The sequence below is a fragment of the Mustela nigripes genome, chromosome 17 (assembly GCF_022355385.1).
Source record: "Mustela nigripes isolate SB6536 chromosome 17, MUSNIG.SB6536, whole genome shotgun sequence".
NCBI lineage: Eukaryota > Metazoa > Chordata > Mammalia > Carnivora > Mustelidae > Mustela > Mustela nigripes.
The window spans coordinates 30219785-30235688 of record NC_081573.1 but is presented as its reverse complement, the minus strand read 5'-3'; the positions used below and the strand labels follow the sequence as shown (position 1 = coordinate 30235688).

At 37.7% G+C, this 15904-nt stretch overlaps 1 protein-coding gene across 2 annotated transcripts in view; it reads right to left on the bottom strand.

Moving 5' to 3' along the window:
* Positions 1 to 41: 41 nt before the first annotated feature.
* RBL2 (RB transcriptional corepressor like 2) overlaps positions 42 to 15904 on the bottom strand; it is a 55711-nt gene continuing 39848 nt past the window's right edge. For both annotated transcript variants that reach the window (XM_059382562.1, XM_059382563.1), the window contains exons 18-22: positions 12611 to 12682; positions 11845 to 11950; positions 11070 to 11275; positions 10294 to 10458; positions 42 to 1521 (exon numbers count right to left, since the gene is read on the bottom strand). In XM_059382562.1, the coding sequence (XP_059238545.1) occupies positions 1351 to 1521; positions 10294 to 10458; positions 11070 to 11275; positions 11845 to 11950; positions 12611 to 12682 (720 nt within the window). In that variant the 3' untranslated portion in view covers positions 42 to 1350. The remainder of the gene's footprint in view (positions 1522 to 10293; positions 10459 to 11069; positions 11276 to 11844; positions 11951 to 12610; positions 12683 to 15904) is intronic.

Genomic DNA, 15904 nt, shown 5'->3' with positions numbered 1-15904 from the left:
AGGAAACTAAATAGCCCTTTCTCAATATAACTAAACAAAGATTAACTTATAAATGCTTTATTGAAAAATACACTTATTTTCATATAAAATTACAGTAGCAGTAAGTATCTTAAAGGTTTTATAAATATTTTTGCACCACTATTCTAACTGAACAGTGTAAGTTCCATATTTCTTTCAGAGCAATATGAAGTTACCCAGTAACTTGGTTTATACTGATTCAATTTACAATTGAATTTTCTCCCTAATAAGATTATTCGTTCAACTTTAAAACTGCTGGAACAATAGTGATTAATAAAGGTATATATAGATAATTCAATAGCTGTTAAATAACATTTCTAATTTTTATAAATGGTACTAGGTACTAATAAAAACCTAAATTCTCCAATCTATTTTTTAAACTGCCAGGAACACACCCAAAGGTATCTTAAATTTGTCACCTTAATAGACACATGTCTTTCAGATAACTACCTCCTAAATAAGAGGTCATAATTTTCCATATTGCCTTAATTCAACTTGATTTAAAATCTTTACTTAGCTAGCTGATCCCTATTAACAACAAAAAACTGGAGAATTTAAAACACATGCCCAAAGGTGGCTACTGGGGCTTGAACAGTTTAAAAAAAGTACAAAAGCATCAAAGATGATATTGCATGTTTAGCCTGGAAGTTTTGTACTCCATGAAGTTCACATTGTAGAAAGTGCCATCGCAAATATACAGCAAAATCTGGGTTACAAAATCATGCTTTTTACAGCCCTAAAGTGCCACTTCTTATACAAGTTCACTCACACATTGCACACCAAACAATCCAGCACTTACCACACTGTACCACACCTAATGGGGAGAGGGAAGAATTACATAAGGGGAACGGGAGATTTGGGATAATCTAGGAGCTCCAAATCTGGGCTCTCTCCCTTGTTCTGTTTCAGGAACCAAAATCCTCCTAACTCCTACCAAACGTTTTGGGACAAACACTCTTAAGTTTTTGTTTTTGCTTTTCATGAGGGCCAGAAGCTGACCACAAAACAGGTAGGAATGAACTGACAGCCAGTCCCTCTGCTAGAGCACGTCAACAGAGACCTCTTACACATATATTTGAGCACGCTCTGTTCCCTGTAATACTTGCAAAAGCATTGCTGAAGAGTTTAAAAAAAAAAAAAAAAAAAAAAATCCTGTCTGGATTCTAAGCAGCCTTGATGGCAAGCACTGAGTGATAGGAAAAAGGCAGTTGGGATGAGTAGAGATATCCTAAGGATACTGGAAGATTAGGAAACGAGCCCCATAATCTAGCATGCATTACCGGTGCTGCCCAACAGTTTGTGAAAAGACCGTTTCAGTACAACCGACTAACCTCAGTGAGAACCTCGGTCATTAGCTACATCTTGGAGACGACGTAATAAGGCAGAATGATTTTCTGGGCAAATTCTTTTTGCAGGTGATTCACTTCCATCTTCCAAAAGAATCCCTCTCTTTTTGGTTGGAGTTTCTCCTGTTCGTATCATACTGTTAATTTCTCTCAGTCTCTAGAGTGGGGGGAAAAACATACAAAACTTTAAAATGCTCATACGTCAAGTTCAGTGATATGTCAGAGAACCTCAAATGAGTTTCAAGAGTTCGAACATCTTGGGGAGCCTGGGTGGCTCAGTGGGTTAAAGACGGGTGGCTCAGTGGGTTAAAGACTTTGAACATCTTTATAAAGAAACTAACTACTGAATTATACCTTTCCGATTTTACTTCTCAGCTGGCCGACACTGATGACTCTCTGGGTTGGAGGGCAGAGTGTTTCTCTTTTTTAACAAGCTCCAGGGGTGATTCTGATGTAAACTTTTCCAAAAGTAAGAATTCACGAATTTGTGATTTTGTTGTTTTACAATAGTTATGGAGCATCACCTTGCTGTGCCATAGTCAATTCTGTATGTCTCCATTTTTCTTTTTTAAAAAATAGTGTGCTTTTACACAGTATTATGCCCCTTTCAATCTAGTGTTACTCATTTTTTAGCAGTGGTTCCAAACTGGAATTTCACAGGACAAGTAAACCTTAATTCCCTAAAGTATCCATTATAAGTAATTTATTAGTATGATCTAGAAGGTACTAGTTATTTTCTCATCCGTCGGAGAGTTGAGAAAAATTTGACAAATTTGTCTTCTGTGGTTAATGTGAGGAACCCTGATTGAGGAAAAACTGCCAGGATGCCAGCAAGATTGGACGTATATATAAAGCCTTCAGCACTAAGTTTCTCCAAAGCCCCAAAAATCAGTGGCCACGTTATTTTCTGGCAGTTTGTTGGCCACATTTTTTTTTTTTTCACACGCTGCTTCACTCTGTCTATGTTTCCTTAGGGAAAATATACTCCCCACATTCACCTGCACTTATTACATGAACTCTCAAACAGGAAAGCAGAGGGGGGGGGTAATGAACTCTCCCCTAGCGATCACCCCACTGGGCCAGTTTTGGTCCGTCATGCTTGATCTATACCCTCATTCATTTCCCATTCACCAGACTATCTTAATGCTAATCCTAGGCCTATTTTATTCATATTTTATTCTTTATTTTAAAATAATTTTTCTGAGGTTTTAAATAAAATCAGTATTCTTTATTACTAGCATATGCACCCTCCCAAACCTCAACCACTCTCAGGAAGCTTTCCTTTGACTTTCTCTTCTACCCTCTTGCATTCCTAAACTCTAGTCTCGTATTCACTTGACTATTCCTTAAATTGTTAGGTGCATATAATGTATACATATCTTGTGAAATATATAGTATATAACAATATACACAGCACATTTATGCCATATATAATATATGTAATGTGTTAAATACAATTTATATACAATTCATAGTATCTTACACAATTTGCACAGGTACATATTTAAAATACAAATTCTTACTCCCCCCAAAAGCTCATACAGAATATGCTGAGACTTCTTATCCTCACCAAATTCCTGGGACACCTACTGTTATTTTTCATTCACTGGACTGATCAGGCTACTGTAGAGCCTCTGCTTTCTATCTACAAATGCACTCACTAGAAATGTAATACAGTCTATTAAGTGGGGTTTAAAAAAATTTTGAAATGGCAGGGGCACCTGGATAGCTCAGTCGGTTAAGCATCCGACTCTCGATCTCAGTTCAGGTCTTCATCTTGGGGTCATGAGTTCAAGTGCCACGTCTGGCTCCTTGCTGGATGTGGAGCCAACTTAAACTGAAATGGCGTATTTTGTGTGTTGTTTGGAACAGTTGCTCAGTCAACACTGCATCTTCGATCTTTCCGTATCAGTACAGACGCACATCTCTTTAGCTGCTGTGTGCTGTCCTCGTTTAATCCTGTTAATATATGATTTCCTCCCACTTGTCAAGTATTAGAACATTGCTTGTCTTAAACAAGACTATACCAGTATGCCGAACTGCCCTGATAAATGTTACTAATGGCCCCCAATCATGTTAATTACCTTGTGTGGTATTTTAGAATTCTCTTCTTATGGTGGTGTAATTGGTTCTAGACCCGAGGTACTTCTGAGCTCAGCTATCATCTACTCAGTCATGATGACAGATGTTTCTTCAGCAGTCTCATTTTGTTATTTATTGGAGAAACTCCCAATTCTCTGCAAAAATTTTTCTGAAACCTTTCCAGGTGGTGATAGGTAAGATTGAAAGCCACTAATTTAGATGGTTAGTCTGACTTTTTTTGCCCAAAATGTCATTTTTTAAAGGTTTACTTACAGTAAAACTCACTCTTAAAAATATATAGTGGTACATATTTTGACAAACACAGCCCTGTAAGTACCACAATAAATAAGTTTCTTCGTTCCCCCCAAATTCCCACATTGCTAGTTAAGGGACACAGCTCAGGGGCCCCCTGCCAGCAAGCACTGATAATGTGTTCCTTGTCCCTATAGGTTTGCCTTTTCCAGACTCTCTCAGAAATGAAACCCTATAGTAAGTGGCCTACCGAATCCAGGGGGTTTCACTTAAGCACCAACGCATCTGAGGCTCATCCGTGTTGCCGGGTGTATCAGTAGTTAGTTCCCTTTTATGGCAAAGTAGTTGGCCATCACTCAGGCATACCACAGGTCTGCTTATCCACTGGCCACCTGGAGGACATGTGGATGGTTTCCCACTTTTTGGCAATTAGGAATAGTTTTAAATGTCCATGTATGTGTTTTGTATGAACCTTGGGTGAACATCTAGAAGTGAAATTATTGGTTATATTGTAAGGGCATGTTTGTAAGAAAATGCCAAACTGTTTTCCAGGTATTAGAGTTATGCTGGATTATTTTGAATTCTCACCAGGAATACATTAAAGTTCCCAGTGCTCCGTTATCATCGCCAGAATTTGTTACTAACGTTTTCTGGTTTTAGCCATCCTAACAGGCATGTAATGGATGAAGCATGTTTGAATCTTTTGCGTAGTTTTAAATCTGGTTGGTTGGTTTTCCTTTTGCATTTTGATAATCCTTTATATGTTACAGAATTAAATCCTTCATCAGGTAAGAGGTTTGTGAACTTTTCTCCCAGTTTGCAGCTTGTTTTTTAAAGAGCAGGAATTCTTAATTTTGATGGAAGTCTGATTTATCAGTCTTTTATGGATTGTGCTTTTGATTCTGCTACCTAAGAAGTCTTTGTGTAAACCATGTTCACAAACATTTTGTTCCCCTATGGTTTCTCCTAGAAGTTTTGTAAGTTTTACACTTAGGTCCACGGTCCATTTTGATTCATTTTTTATGTGGTGCAGAGTATGGGTACAAGTTTACTATTTGTATATGGTTATCAAGTTGTTCAGCACCATCTGGTGAACAACTAAATTACTTTTGTACCTTGGCCTACGATCCGTTGACCATGGATAGGTAGTCTATTTCTGGATTTTATTCTAGTCTATCAATCTGTATGTCCTTTCACCAATAACAGTGTCTTGATTACCACAGCTTCATAGTTAAGTCTTGAAATCAGTGTGGGTCTTCCACGTTTTTCAGAATTGTTTAATCTAGTTCCTTTGGATTTTCATATAAATTTTGGAACCAGTTTAACTTGCACAAATAATTCTGCTAGGATTTTGTCAGGAATTGGATTGAATTTATAGACCAAGTGGAAGAAAACGGACATCGTGAAAATGTCATCCAATTCATGAACATGGAATTTCTCCACTTTCAGTCGTTCCTTCACCACTGTTCTACAAATCTCAGGATGTAAGAGTCTTGTACACCTTTTGTCAAAACTTATCCCTAAGTTGTGGTCGTGTTTTTTGTTTGTCCAGTTTGGGGCTTGAACTAAAAACCCTGAGATCAAGATCTGAGCTGAGATCAAGAGCTGGGTGCTTACTGACAGAGCCAGTCAGGCACCTCCCCGCCTCCCAAGTATTTAGTGTTATGGTGCTTTAGAAAATTTTTACTTCTCATTACTTGTTGCTAGTATATAGAAATAAAGTTAATTTTTATATATTAGTCATATAATTTTGCTAATTGCTAATCTTATTCCACTAGCATTTTTTAGATTTTCATCTTTCTGTATAGAAAATCATTGTGAATGGAGATAATTTTATTTCTTCCTTTTCGGTCTGTATGCCTTCTTTATCTTGCCTTATTACATATGCGAGGGCCTACAGTTCTGTTCAATAGGAGTGGTGAGAGCAGATATCCTTGCCTTGTTCCTGATCTTCACAGTGGAAGACTGGATGCCTTCTCTCTTAGTGTGATGGTAGCTGCAGATGTTTTTGGTATGCAGTCTTGATCAGATTGAGCAAGTCTCCTGAGAGGTTTATCATGAACGTGGCATTCTGTCAAATGTCTTTTTCTTCAACTAGTGAGATGATTTATCACCTTCACTTTTTAGAAGAGTTTGGATGGAACTGGCGTTACAGCTGACTGTTGAACAACATGGGTTTGACTTGAATGGGTCTACTTATACTTGATTTTTTTTGATGATTTCAGTATTTTCATTTACTTTATAGTATGTACTATATATACAAAATATGTGTTAGTTAGCGGTTTTTGTTTTCAGTAAGGTTTCTAGTCAACAGTAGGCAATTAATAGTTAAGTTTTGGGGAAGTCCGAAGTTATACACAGATGTTCGACTGCATGGGGTATGGTGTCCTAACCCCCGTGCTGTTCAAGGGTCAACTGTGTCTTCCTTAAGTATTTGGTAGAATTTACCACTGAAGCCATCTGGGCCTACAGTTTTCTTTGAGAGGATGTTTTAAAATTATAAATTCAGTTCGCTTGATACAGGGTCACTGAGACTGCTTGTTCAGTATGTTTTAGAAGTGTATGTCTTTCAAGGAATTGATCCATTTCATCTGCATTATTACTTGTATTGGCAAAAAGTTGTTTAACCTTCATTATATATTCTTAATATCTGTAGGACCTGTACTGTTAACTCTAATTTCTGATCTTGTTGATTCATTTATTAATCCTGATTAGTCTGTGCAGAGATGTATCAATTTTTTAAAACCTTCTAAAAAAAACCCTGGTTTTTCATGGCTTTAAAAATTTTCTGTATCTTAAGCTGTTTTACAGATTCCTGCTTTTTTCTAGTTGTTTAGGGTGAAATCTTAGGTCACTAATTTGGGACCTTTCTTCTGTTCTCATGTTAAGTATTTTAGTGCTATAAATTTCCCTCTCTTAACATTGCTTTTGCTGCATCCAGCAAATTTTGGTATGTCAAGTTTTCATTTAGTTCAAAATACTTTCTAATTTCCTTTCTTTTTTGAATTAATAGAAGTATGCAATTTAGTTTGCATAAATTTGGGGGTTTTCCAGGTATCTGTTACTGATATCTGATTTGATTCTGTTGTGGTAAGAACAGAAAATACATTATTTGAATCCTTTAAAATTTTTTTTTTTTTAAAGATTTATTTATTTGTCAGAGAGCGAGCGAGAGCAAGCACAGGCAGACACAGTGGAAGGCAGAGTCAGAGGGAGAAGCAGGCTCCCTGCGGAGCAAGGAGCCCGATGTGGGACTCGATCCCAGGACGCTGGGATCATGACCTGAGCCGAAGGCAGCTGCTTAACCAACTGAGCCACCCAGGCATCCCTGAATCCTTTAAAATTTACCGAGACTTGTTTTATGGTCCTCAGTGTGGTCTGTGTTGGTAAATGTTCCAACTGATGCTGTTGGAGTGTTCTATAAATGTTAGTTAGCCAATTTGATTGTTCACATCCTGAATATTTTTATTGATTTTTTCTGCTTACTTGTTCTGTCAATTATGTTGAAATGTCTTGATTATAAAGGATTTTATGCCCTATGACTGGGAAATGACCTTCTTTATCAGTGGTAATATTCTTATTAATGACATGAAAGCTGGAGTAGCTACAGTAATTACTGTTAGCAGAGTATAACGTTTTCCATCCTTTTGCTTTTTTTAAAAAACTACCTTATTGGGATATAGTTTACATACCATACAATTCAACCATTTGAAGCTCACAAAACCATGGTTTTTGGTATATTCTTAAGAGTTGTGCAATCACTGCTACATTAAATTGTGCAATTCATTACCACATGTGCCCAGTAACAGAAACCTTCCATTCCTTCCAGACCTAGGCTATCACTAATCCATTTTGTGCTTCTATAAATTGGCCCATTCTGGACATTTCATATAAATGGCATCATATAATATTTATCCTTTTTTTTTTTTTTTAAAGATTTTATTTATTTATTTGACAGAGATCACAAGCAGGCAGAGAGGCAGGCAGAGAGAGAGAGAGAGAGAAGCAGGCTCCCCGCTGAGCAGAGAGCCCAATGTGGGGCTCGATCCCAGGACCCTGAGATCATGACCTGAGCCGAAGGCAGAGGCTTTAACCCACTGAGCCACCCAGGCACCCCAATATTTATCCTTTTGTGGCTACTTTAACTTAGCTTGTTTTCAAGGTCCACCCATGTTGCAGAATGTGTCTGTACTTTTTATTGAAGTAATACTCCACCGTGTGGACACTTACTGAGTTATCGTCCTTTTGGTTTAAACTGTCTGTGTCTTGATATTTAAAGTGGGTTACTTATAAGTGGTAAATAGCTGGGTCTTGCCTTTGTGTCCAGACTTCCAATTTCTGGCTTTCAATAAGTATATTTAGACCACTTACATTAATTGCTATTTGTGTACTATTTTCCCATGTGTTTTTTCCTTTTTCCTCCCTTTTTGTCCTTTTTCAAATTGAGTATTCTGGCTTATATTACTGAGTATTCATTTTTTCCACTTAACTTTTATTTAATCCAGATGGAATTTATTTGGTTATAGGGTGAATATCTAACACAGGCATACATAATGTGATTTTTTTTTTTTTTTTTTGTGGTGGCTCCTGCATCAAACAAGTGCATCACTGACATTTTCCAGGGGGGTTTGCTTTGTGTCTTTGTATGAAATTTTAGTAATTCTCTCAAGATTTCGAAGTTTTTCATAATATCTGTAAAGGTGATCTTTGGTGATTAAGAGTCACTGAAAGCTCAAAGAAATGGTTAGCATATTTTTTTAATTAAGGTATGAACAGGTTTTTTTAGATGTAATGCACAGTAACAGACAACAGTATAGTATAAACATAATTTTTATATGCACTGGGAAATAAAAAATTTCATTTAACTGCCTTCACCGTAGTGGTCTGGACCTGCACCTGCAGTATCTCTGAGCTATGTCATCTGTTCCAGTTGCTTTTGGGGCTATTGATGATTTATGTTTCCAGCTTTCACGATCCCACTGGCAATATCACTGGAATCAGATCAAACCTATGCAGTGTCTGGAGAAAACTATGTCTTTACATATTTGGTTTTCCTATTCAGAAACATCAGTATGTCTTCATTATTCAGGTTAACTGAGGTTTCTGCAGGGAATAAGTTTACTCAAAGGTATGTAGCACCTTCATTACTACCGTAACAGAAAAATGGAAAAGATTTTCCATTTTCTGAGAGTTTTGCTGCTTTGTTTTCCCCCAACTTTTTATTTTAAAAGTTTTTTTTTTTTTTAAAGATTTCATTTATTTATTTGACAGACGGAGATCACAAGCAGGCAGAGAGAGAGGAGGAAGCAGGCTCCCTGCTGAGCAGAGAGCCCGATGCGGGGCTCGATCCCAGGACCCGAGCCCAAGGCAGCGGCCTAACCCACTGAGCCACCCAGGCATCCCTAAAAGTTTGTTCTTAAAGAAAAGAACACCCAGTTATCAGTCAGTAGCATTTTACCACATATGTTCTCTATGTAATTTTCTTTTTAGTTGAACCATTTGAAAGTCCGTTATTCACACTGGGACATTATACCTCTGAATACTTTAAACATACTCTCCTACATAATCCAGTACTATCATAAATACCAAAGGAATTAAACAGAAATTTAACGATAAAATTTAACCTTGAAGTCCCCATTATATTTTCCCCACTCATCCCAAAAATGTCCTTGAAAGCTGTGCTTTTCTGTGTAGGATGCAGTGCAAGATCATGCACTGCATTTATTTGGGTGTCCTCTCTCTCTAGTTCCCTCCCCAGCTAACCTCTCCTTCATGGTACTGCTGACACTGCTTTGTTTGTTTTTGAAGAGTCTCTCTGTATTTATTTTTTCCATTTAACTCTTATTTAATCCAGAATTTAGTTGGTTGTAGGGTGAGTATCTAACACAGGCATACTCTCCTATGTTTTTCTAAGCAATCTTTATGCATACAAGCATCCCATAAGGGGCTTTAGAATCAAGTTGTGCTCCTAAATGCAGCACCTGATTCCCAGTGATCTAGCCTTACTGCCTTAAGGATATTTTCTTCTTTACTTTTCTGGTGCCTCCTGGATATCCCCCTTCCTTCCACACCTCAGCATCTTGCTAACTTTTCTTCTGTTAAGACCTGATGCAGAATTCCCTCCCCACCACAGACTGGTTTGGCAGCGTCTGCCTCACCAATCTCTCCTAAATAGGACTGTCCCACCGACCGGTACAAATTGCTGTTTCTCTCCTTAGACAAAGAATCCAAAAGGACAGAGACACTACCTGTCCCAGAAACAGACAATCCATAATCAGTTTAGAAATCCAAATTTTGTTAGGAAAATTTGCATTTTAAATGGTGTAAAAACCATAAAACTCCAGATTTACAGCAGAGTGAACTCTATATGCACAAACAGGAAAAGGAATAAAAATAAATCTAAATCCTTTACTCTATTTCCAGCCTTAAAGTTCTCCCACCGACCCCTGTATTTTGTTCCACTGGAACTTACTGGTCACTTTCCCCTGGTAGTTTCCATCATTGAGGTGGAGTACTGAGCATTTCCCATTAACCCCAATTCCAGCGTCCTAGGCATTCTGGGGTTAATAAAGGCCAAGATTTATATTGGGCTCACCTTTGAAGGACTGTTGCTGAAGTAGTAGAAAATCTTTTCTCGAGGAGAAAGCACTGTTTCATTTTTATGTGGAGAAATGTAGACCGGATGATTCTGAGACAGCTGTATCCGGCGAGGAGAACCTGTCCTTACAAATGGATAGGGAGAGAGTGGAGGAGCGTCCATCTGTTTAAAAAAAATAATAATAAAACAAATGTAAAAATCCATATGCCTAAGAAAGGTAACAAAATTTCTAGCCAGGTATTTTTTTTATGGAAATAGTTATTTTTATTGACAGAGTGGTGAGGTATAATAAACCCGTAGCTTTTTGAAGAGTAATGCATTAGCAGCCACAATTACACTTGAAGAACAAGTGACGCGTAAGTGCTTATTTTATGCCAGTCACTGTTTGAGCATTTTTAATCCATTCTGGCATTTAATCTCCACAGCAACCCTATAAGCTAGAGTCGACTCCTATTCCCCTTTGATATACGAAGAGACAAGAGGCAGAGAGAAAGTTAAGTAACTTGGAAGGTTACTGTAGCTGGTAAGTTTGGGACAATGTGGATGCATGCTCTCTCGCGCGTGCATTACAGTAATTTGTAGGGAATCCAAAAACCATCTCTTTAAATGCTTCACGATAAAAAGAAATTCTGTTGGTTAGGCATATTATGTCTCTTAGAGATTCCCTCAGTTTTATTTAACAAAAGAACGATAGTTCTAAGACTAGCTCAACCTAAGTTACTTCCCTTCCCTCAGAGGTGAAAAGAGTATGACATAATCCCTGTCAAACTTACTACGTTTGCCTGTGAGTACTTCATGGCAAATGTTTTAATCTGCTTTATGTAGATATTGTTGTAGAACTGAATGAGGTCTCCCCTCTCCTCCTCTTCCATGTCACTGTTGGCGCCGGTGAGGCGAGTTGGGGTAGGAGGGGCGCTGCTAGGCTGTGGAACCGGCAACGTGCTGTTGGACCTCATGACGGGACTGGAGTCTCTGCTGGCTGCAGCAGGTAAACAGAGGGTGTTAAGCAGAAAGCCCGCTAGTGCAGATTGTTTTTTAAAGGAAAGTTCAGTGAGAGAAAGGCGAACAGCTACCTGCTGTACGTGGGCACTCTCTTCTCAACCCCAGGGAGCAAAGCACAGACACTAGTAAGTATTAACTTTACCCCCTGCCATGCAAAGGCTTACTGAGTAGTTCTAATAAATTATACCACATTTTCTAGGACCTGTGCCCTGCATTAAGTGATGCAAATCAACCATTAGTGGTGGTATTTCCATAGCACGGCTTCAGTTGGCATACCAGACTTTTCTGGAACTCAGGCCAACAAATTCCTGCCTGAAACCTTCTCTAATTTCCCTGGAGAAAAATGCTATGCACAGTGTGCCTCGAAGCTATGGGAGGAAGGACAAACAACTTTGCCACCAAACTTAGGATTTTGTTTATTGTTCCAACAAATTTTTTGCCACTATTTTAATATAGTTGTAATTTCATTTAGTAATCCTTAGGCCTAAAAAGTGAGAAGCTCCTAATTTTGTTTTCTTAGTGTTCATAAAGACCCTAAACACTTACTTCTGTCTTTGTTTAGTTCTGTTGGAGAGTTCTGATGGCTTCTGCTATCACTGCTGCCAGAATTTCTTCTTTTCCTTTTTCCTTTTATCAGAACACTTCTATACACCTTTAGAGAGACCATGAGAAAGGGACAGATCTGTTGAGCACATCTTGGACTAAATGACCTTGACATGTAATTAAATTCTCACAGTGGCTCCATGTAGTAACAGTTATTGTCCTCAGGGAAGTTAATAGATGCAGCCGAGGTCATTTATCTGTTAAATAACAGAGCCAGGATTTACACTGGGGCCTGTCGGGCTTCAAATTCCAAATATGGCCTATAATACTGTAATATAAAGGGCAATACTAGCACCCAACCATAAAATCAAGCTATTCTCAAGCAAAGATCTTACATACCTACCCCTTGAGATAAATGAATAGTATTAAAGATGAAATGAGTTTTAAATTTTCCTTTGTTGTCTTGGTTAAATGTACAGTATTGTTTTCTAAAGGTGACACAGAAACCAAATAACTTGCTAAATTCTCCCTTATGATTATCTAAATTAAGAAAGAATCAAAAATTTCACCTCCACCTCCTCACCTTTTAGAGAAAAGAGGACTTAAACTAATCAAGATGTAAAGTTGTCAGATTAAAGAAAAGACTTCCTTAAAGTAGAATCTTAGCTTTTATCTTGGAGAAAAGGCCAAAGAATTAACTGTGGTTAATTTTTTATATTTATCAAAGATGTTAAGCTTTATTTTCAGCCCTGAGAGGAAATGTAATTACCTGGCTGCGGGCCTGTGGCTGAGTCCTATAACAACGCATAATATTCTGGAAGGACTTGTCTTCTTTTGTGACCTGGCAAAGAATAAGAGTATTCTGAGAGAGAAATGGACTTCAAAATATTTTAAAGAGCTCTGTGAACCTACTCCCCAGTGAAACTGGTGACAATTATAAAAACAGGCATTTCAAGTCTCTAGAAATGGTCCTAAGGACATATGCAAAATGAATAATCTATTCAAGAAAACATACTAAAATTCAGCAACAAGAGGGAGTGGGTGGTATCTGAGCACAGATTGTAATAAAGTAGTACAGTTACCAAATGAAAAATTCACCAAAAGGACAAAACAGATCTAAAATGGCAAAGAAAAAATGAATTAGCCAACTTGGAATAGATTGTGAAACCTGAAGAACACAGAGAAAGAAAGGAAGAAAAATTAACAGAGCTTCAGGGGATCTGTGAACATCATTCAAGCACAGAGAGAAGCAGAAAAAAAAAAATGATAAAGGCTGAACACTTCCCAGGTTTATTTAAAAAACAGTAACCCACACATCCAGAATTCCAAGTCTAAAATAAATGCAAAGAGATCATACCCAGACATAGTAAAAGTGTTGAGAGCCAAAGAAAGGGAGAAAATCTTGACAACATCCACAGAAGCCCAGTAAAGTAAGAGGCAACTTCTCATCAGAAACGACTGAACCGAAGAGGCGGTGGAACACCATATTCAAAGTGCTCAAAGTAAAAAACTAAGAATTTGGTGTCCAACAAAGTTATCTTTCAAAAAGGGAAATAAATACAAATAAAAACAATTTGCTGCTAAAAGACCAATCTTACAAGAAATACCAGAAGTTCAAATTAAAAACAAGTGACCCCAGCAATTCAAATACACATTAAAAAAAAAAGAGCCCTGGTAAAGACAATTATGTAACTGTAAAGACAGCATAAAATGTGTATTTCTCCTTCACTGATTTAAAAAGCCATTATATAAAAACTATATATATATATATGTTATTGGGCCTGAAACATACAGAAATGTGATATATTTGCCAAAAACGGCACAGTAAGAGGAGGAATGCTGTACTGGGCTAAGAAAATAACTCCAGATGACAACTCAAAACCACAGGAACTAATGAAGAGAATCAGAAATGATAAAATTAATAAAGGCTATACATTATATTTCTTCTCTCAGCTCCTTTGGAAGTCATAGAATTACAAATAACAATGCAGTTGTTGGATTTATAACACTTATGGATGTAATACATATCACAATACATCTCAAAGATTAAAAGGAAACAGCTACATAGGACACTTCTTTTTCCTCACTGGAATTAAGTATAAATCTGAAGCTGATTTTAATACATTAAGATGCTGGGGGTGGGAAAACTGGGGCGATGCTGGTCAAAGAGTACAAACTTCCAGTTATGAGTAAGTTCTAGGGATTGAGTATCTAGCATAGGGACTACAGTTAACAATATTACATACCGGGAAGTTGCTAAGAGAGTTGATCCTTAAATATTCTCGCTACCTAATAAAAACAACTGGATAGCCTCCTGTGAAAGAATGAAGTTGGACTCCTACCTCCATGAATAAAAATTCCTCAGAATGGATCACAGACCTAAATGTTAAAACCTAAAACTATAAAACTTTTAGAAGAAAACAAATATTCATGACCTTGGATTTGGCAATGTATTCTTTTTTTTTTTTAAGATTTTATTTATTTATTTGATAGAGATCGCAAGTGGGCAGAGAGACAGGCAGAGACAGAGGAGGAAGCATGCTCACGCTGAGCAGAGAGCCCAATGCGGGGCTTGATCCCAGGACCCTGGGATCATGACCTGAGCTGAAAGCAGAGGCTCTAACCCACTGAGCCACCCAGGCGCGCCTTGGCAATGTATTCTTAAGATACGAGAGCAAAAGTACAAACAACAAAAGAATAAACGGACTTAATCAAAATTAAAAATTACTATGCTTCAAATAACACAATAACATCCAGAAGTGCAAAAACAGAGAAAATATTTGCAAATACCTGGCAAGAGAGCTGCACCCAGAAAATATAAAGAACTATGGCTCAATCACAAAAAAGCACAAACCATCCAAATCAGAAACGGGCAAAGAATTTAAACCAGTATTTCACCAAAGAAGATATACAAATGACTGGTATACAAATGACTGGGATGGCTAGAAGCAAAAACTCAAAAAAACAGCAAATAAGCACAATAAAAGACCCTCAACATCATTAGTCATTCGGGAAATATATGTCAAAACCACCAGAATGTATCAATACTCACTGGGATGACTATAATAAAAAAGAGAAAAGAAGCTGGCAAGGATGTAGAGGATTTAGAACTCTCATGCACTGCTGGTGGGAATGTAAAATGGTGTAGCTGCTCTGAAAAATATGGCAAATTTCTCCAGCAATTAAGCACAGAATTACCGTATGACCCAGCAATTCCACTTTTGAGTATAAAAACAAAAGAATGAAACTAAAAACTTGAGAGATATTCATACACTCATGTTCACAGTACATTATTCACAATAGCTAAAAAGTGCCAGCCACCCAAGTGGACATCATTGGATGAATGGATAAGCAAAATGTGGTATTTAATCAGCCTTGCAAAGGAACAAAATTACAACTCATGCTACAACACGGATAAATCTTGAGGACATTATACTCACTGAAATAAACCAATCATAAAAAGACAAAAACTGGGTGTCTGGGTGGCTCAGTGGTTAAGCCGCTGCCTTCGGCTCAGGTCATGATCTCAGGGTCCTGGGATCGAGTCCCGCATCGGGCTCTCTGCTCAGCAGGGAGCCTGCTTCCTCCTCTCTCTCTCTGCCTGCCTCTCTGCCTACTTGTGATCTCTCTCTGTCAAATAAATAAATAAATAAAATCTTTAAAAAAAAAAAAAAAAGACAAAAACTATATGACTCCTAGAGGCACCTGGTACAGCCAAATTCATAGAGACAGAAAGCAGAATGGTGGGTGCCAGGAGCCAGTGGGAGGAGGAAAAATAACCTACTTAAGTAGTTTTACTCTGCAGGGATGGAAATGTTTTGGAACAACATAAAGATTAGGTGTATAATAATGGGAATGTACCAAACACCACTGAATTGTTCATTTAAAAATGGCTCATTTATGTTATGTGAATTTCACCTCAGTAAGTTATTTTAAAAAACAATGTCTAATAATAAAAAGTGCTGAAAAGAGGGGCTCCTGGGTGGCTCAGTCAATTAAGTATCTGCCTTTGGTTCAGGCCATGATCCCAGGGTCCTGGGATCAAGCCCCCCACCAGGTTCCC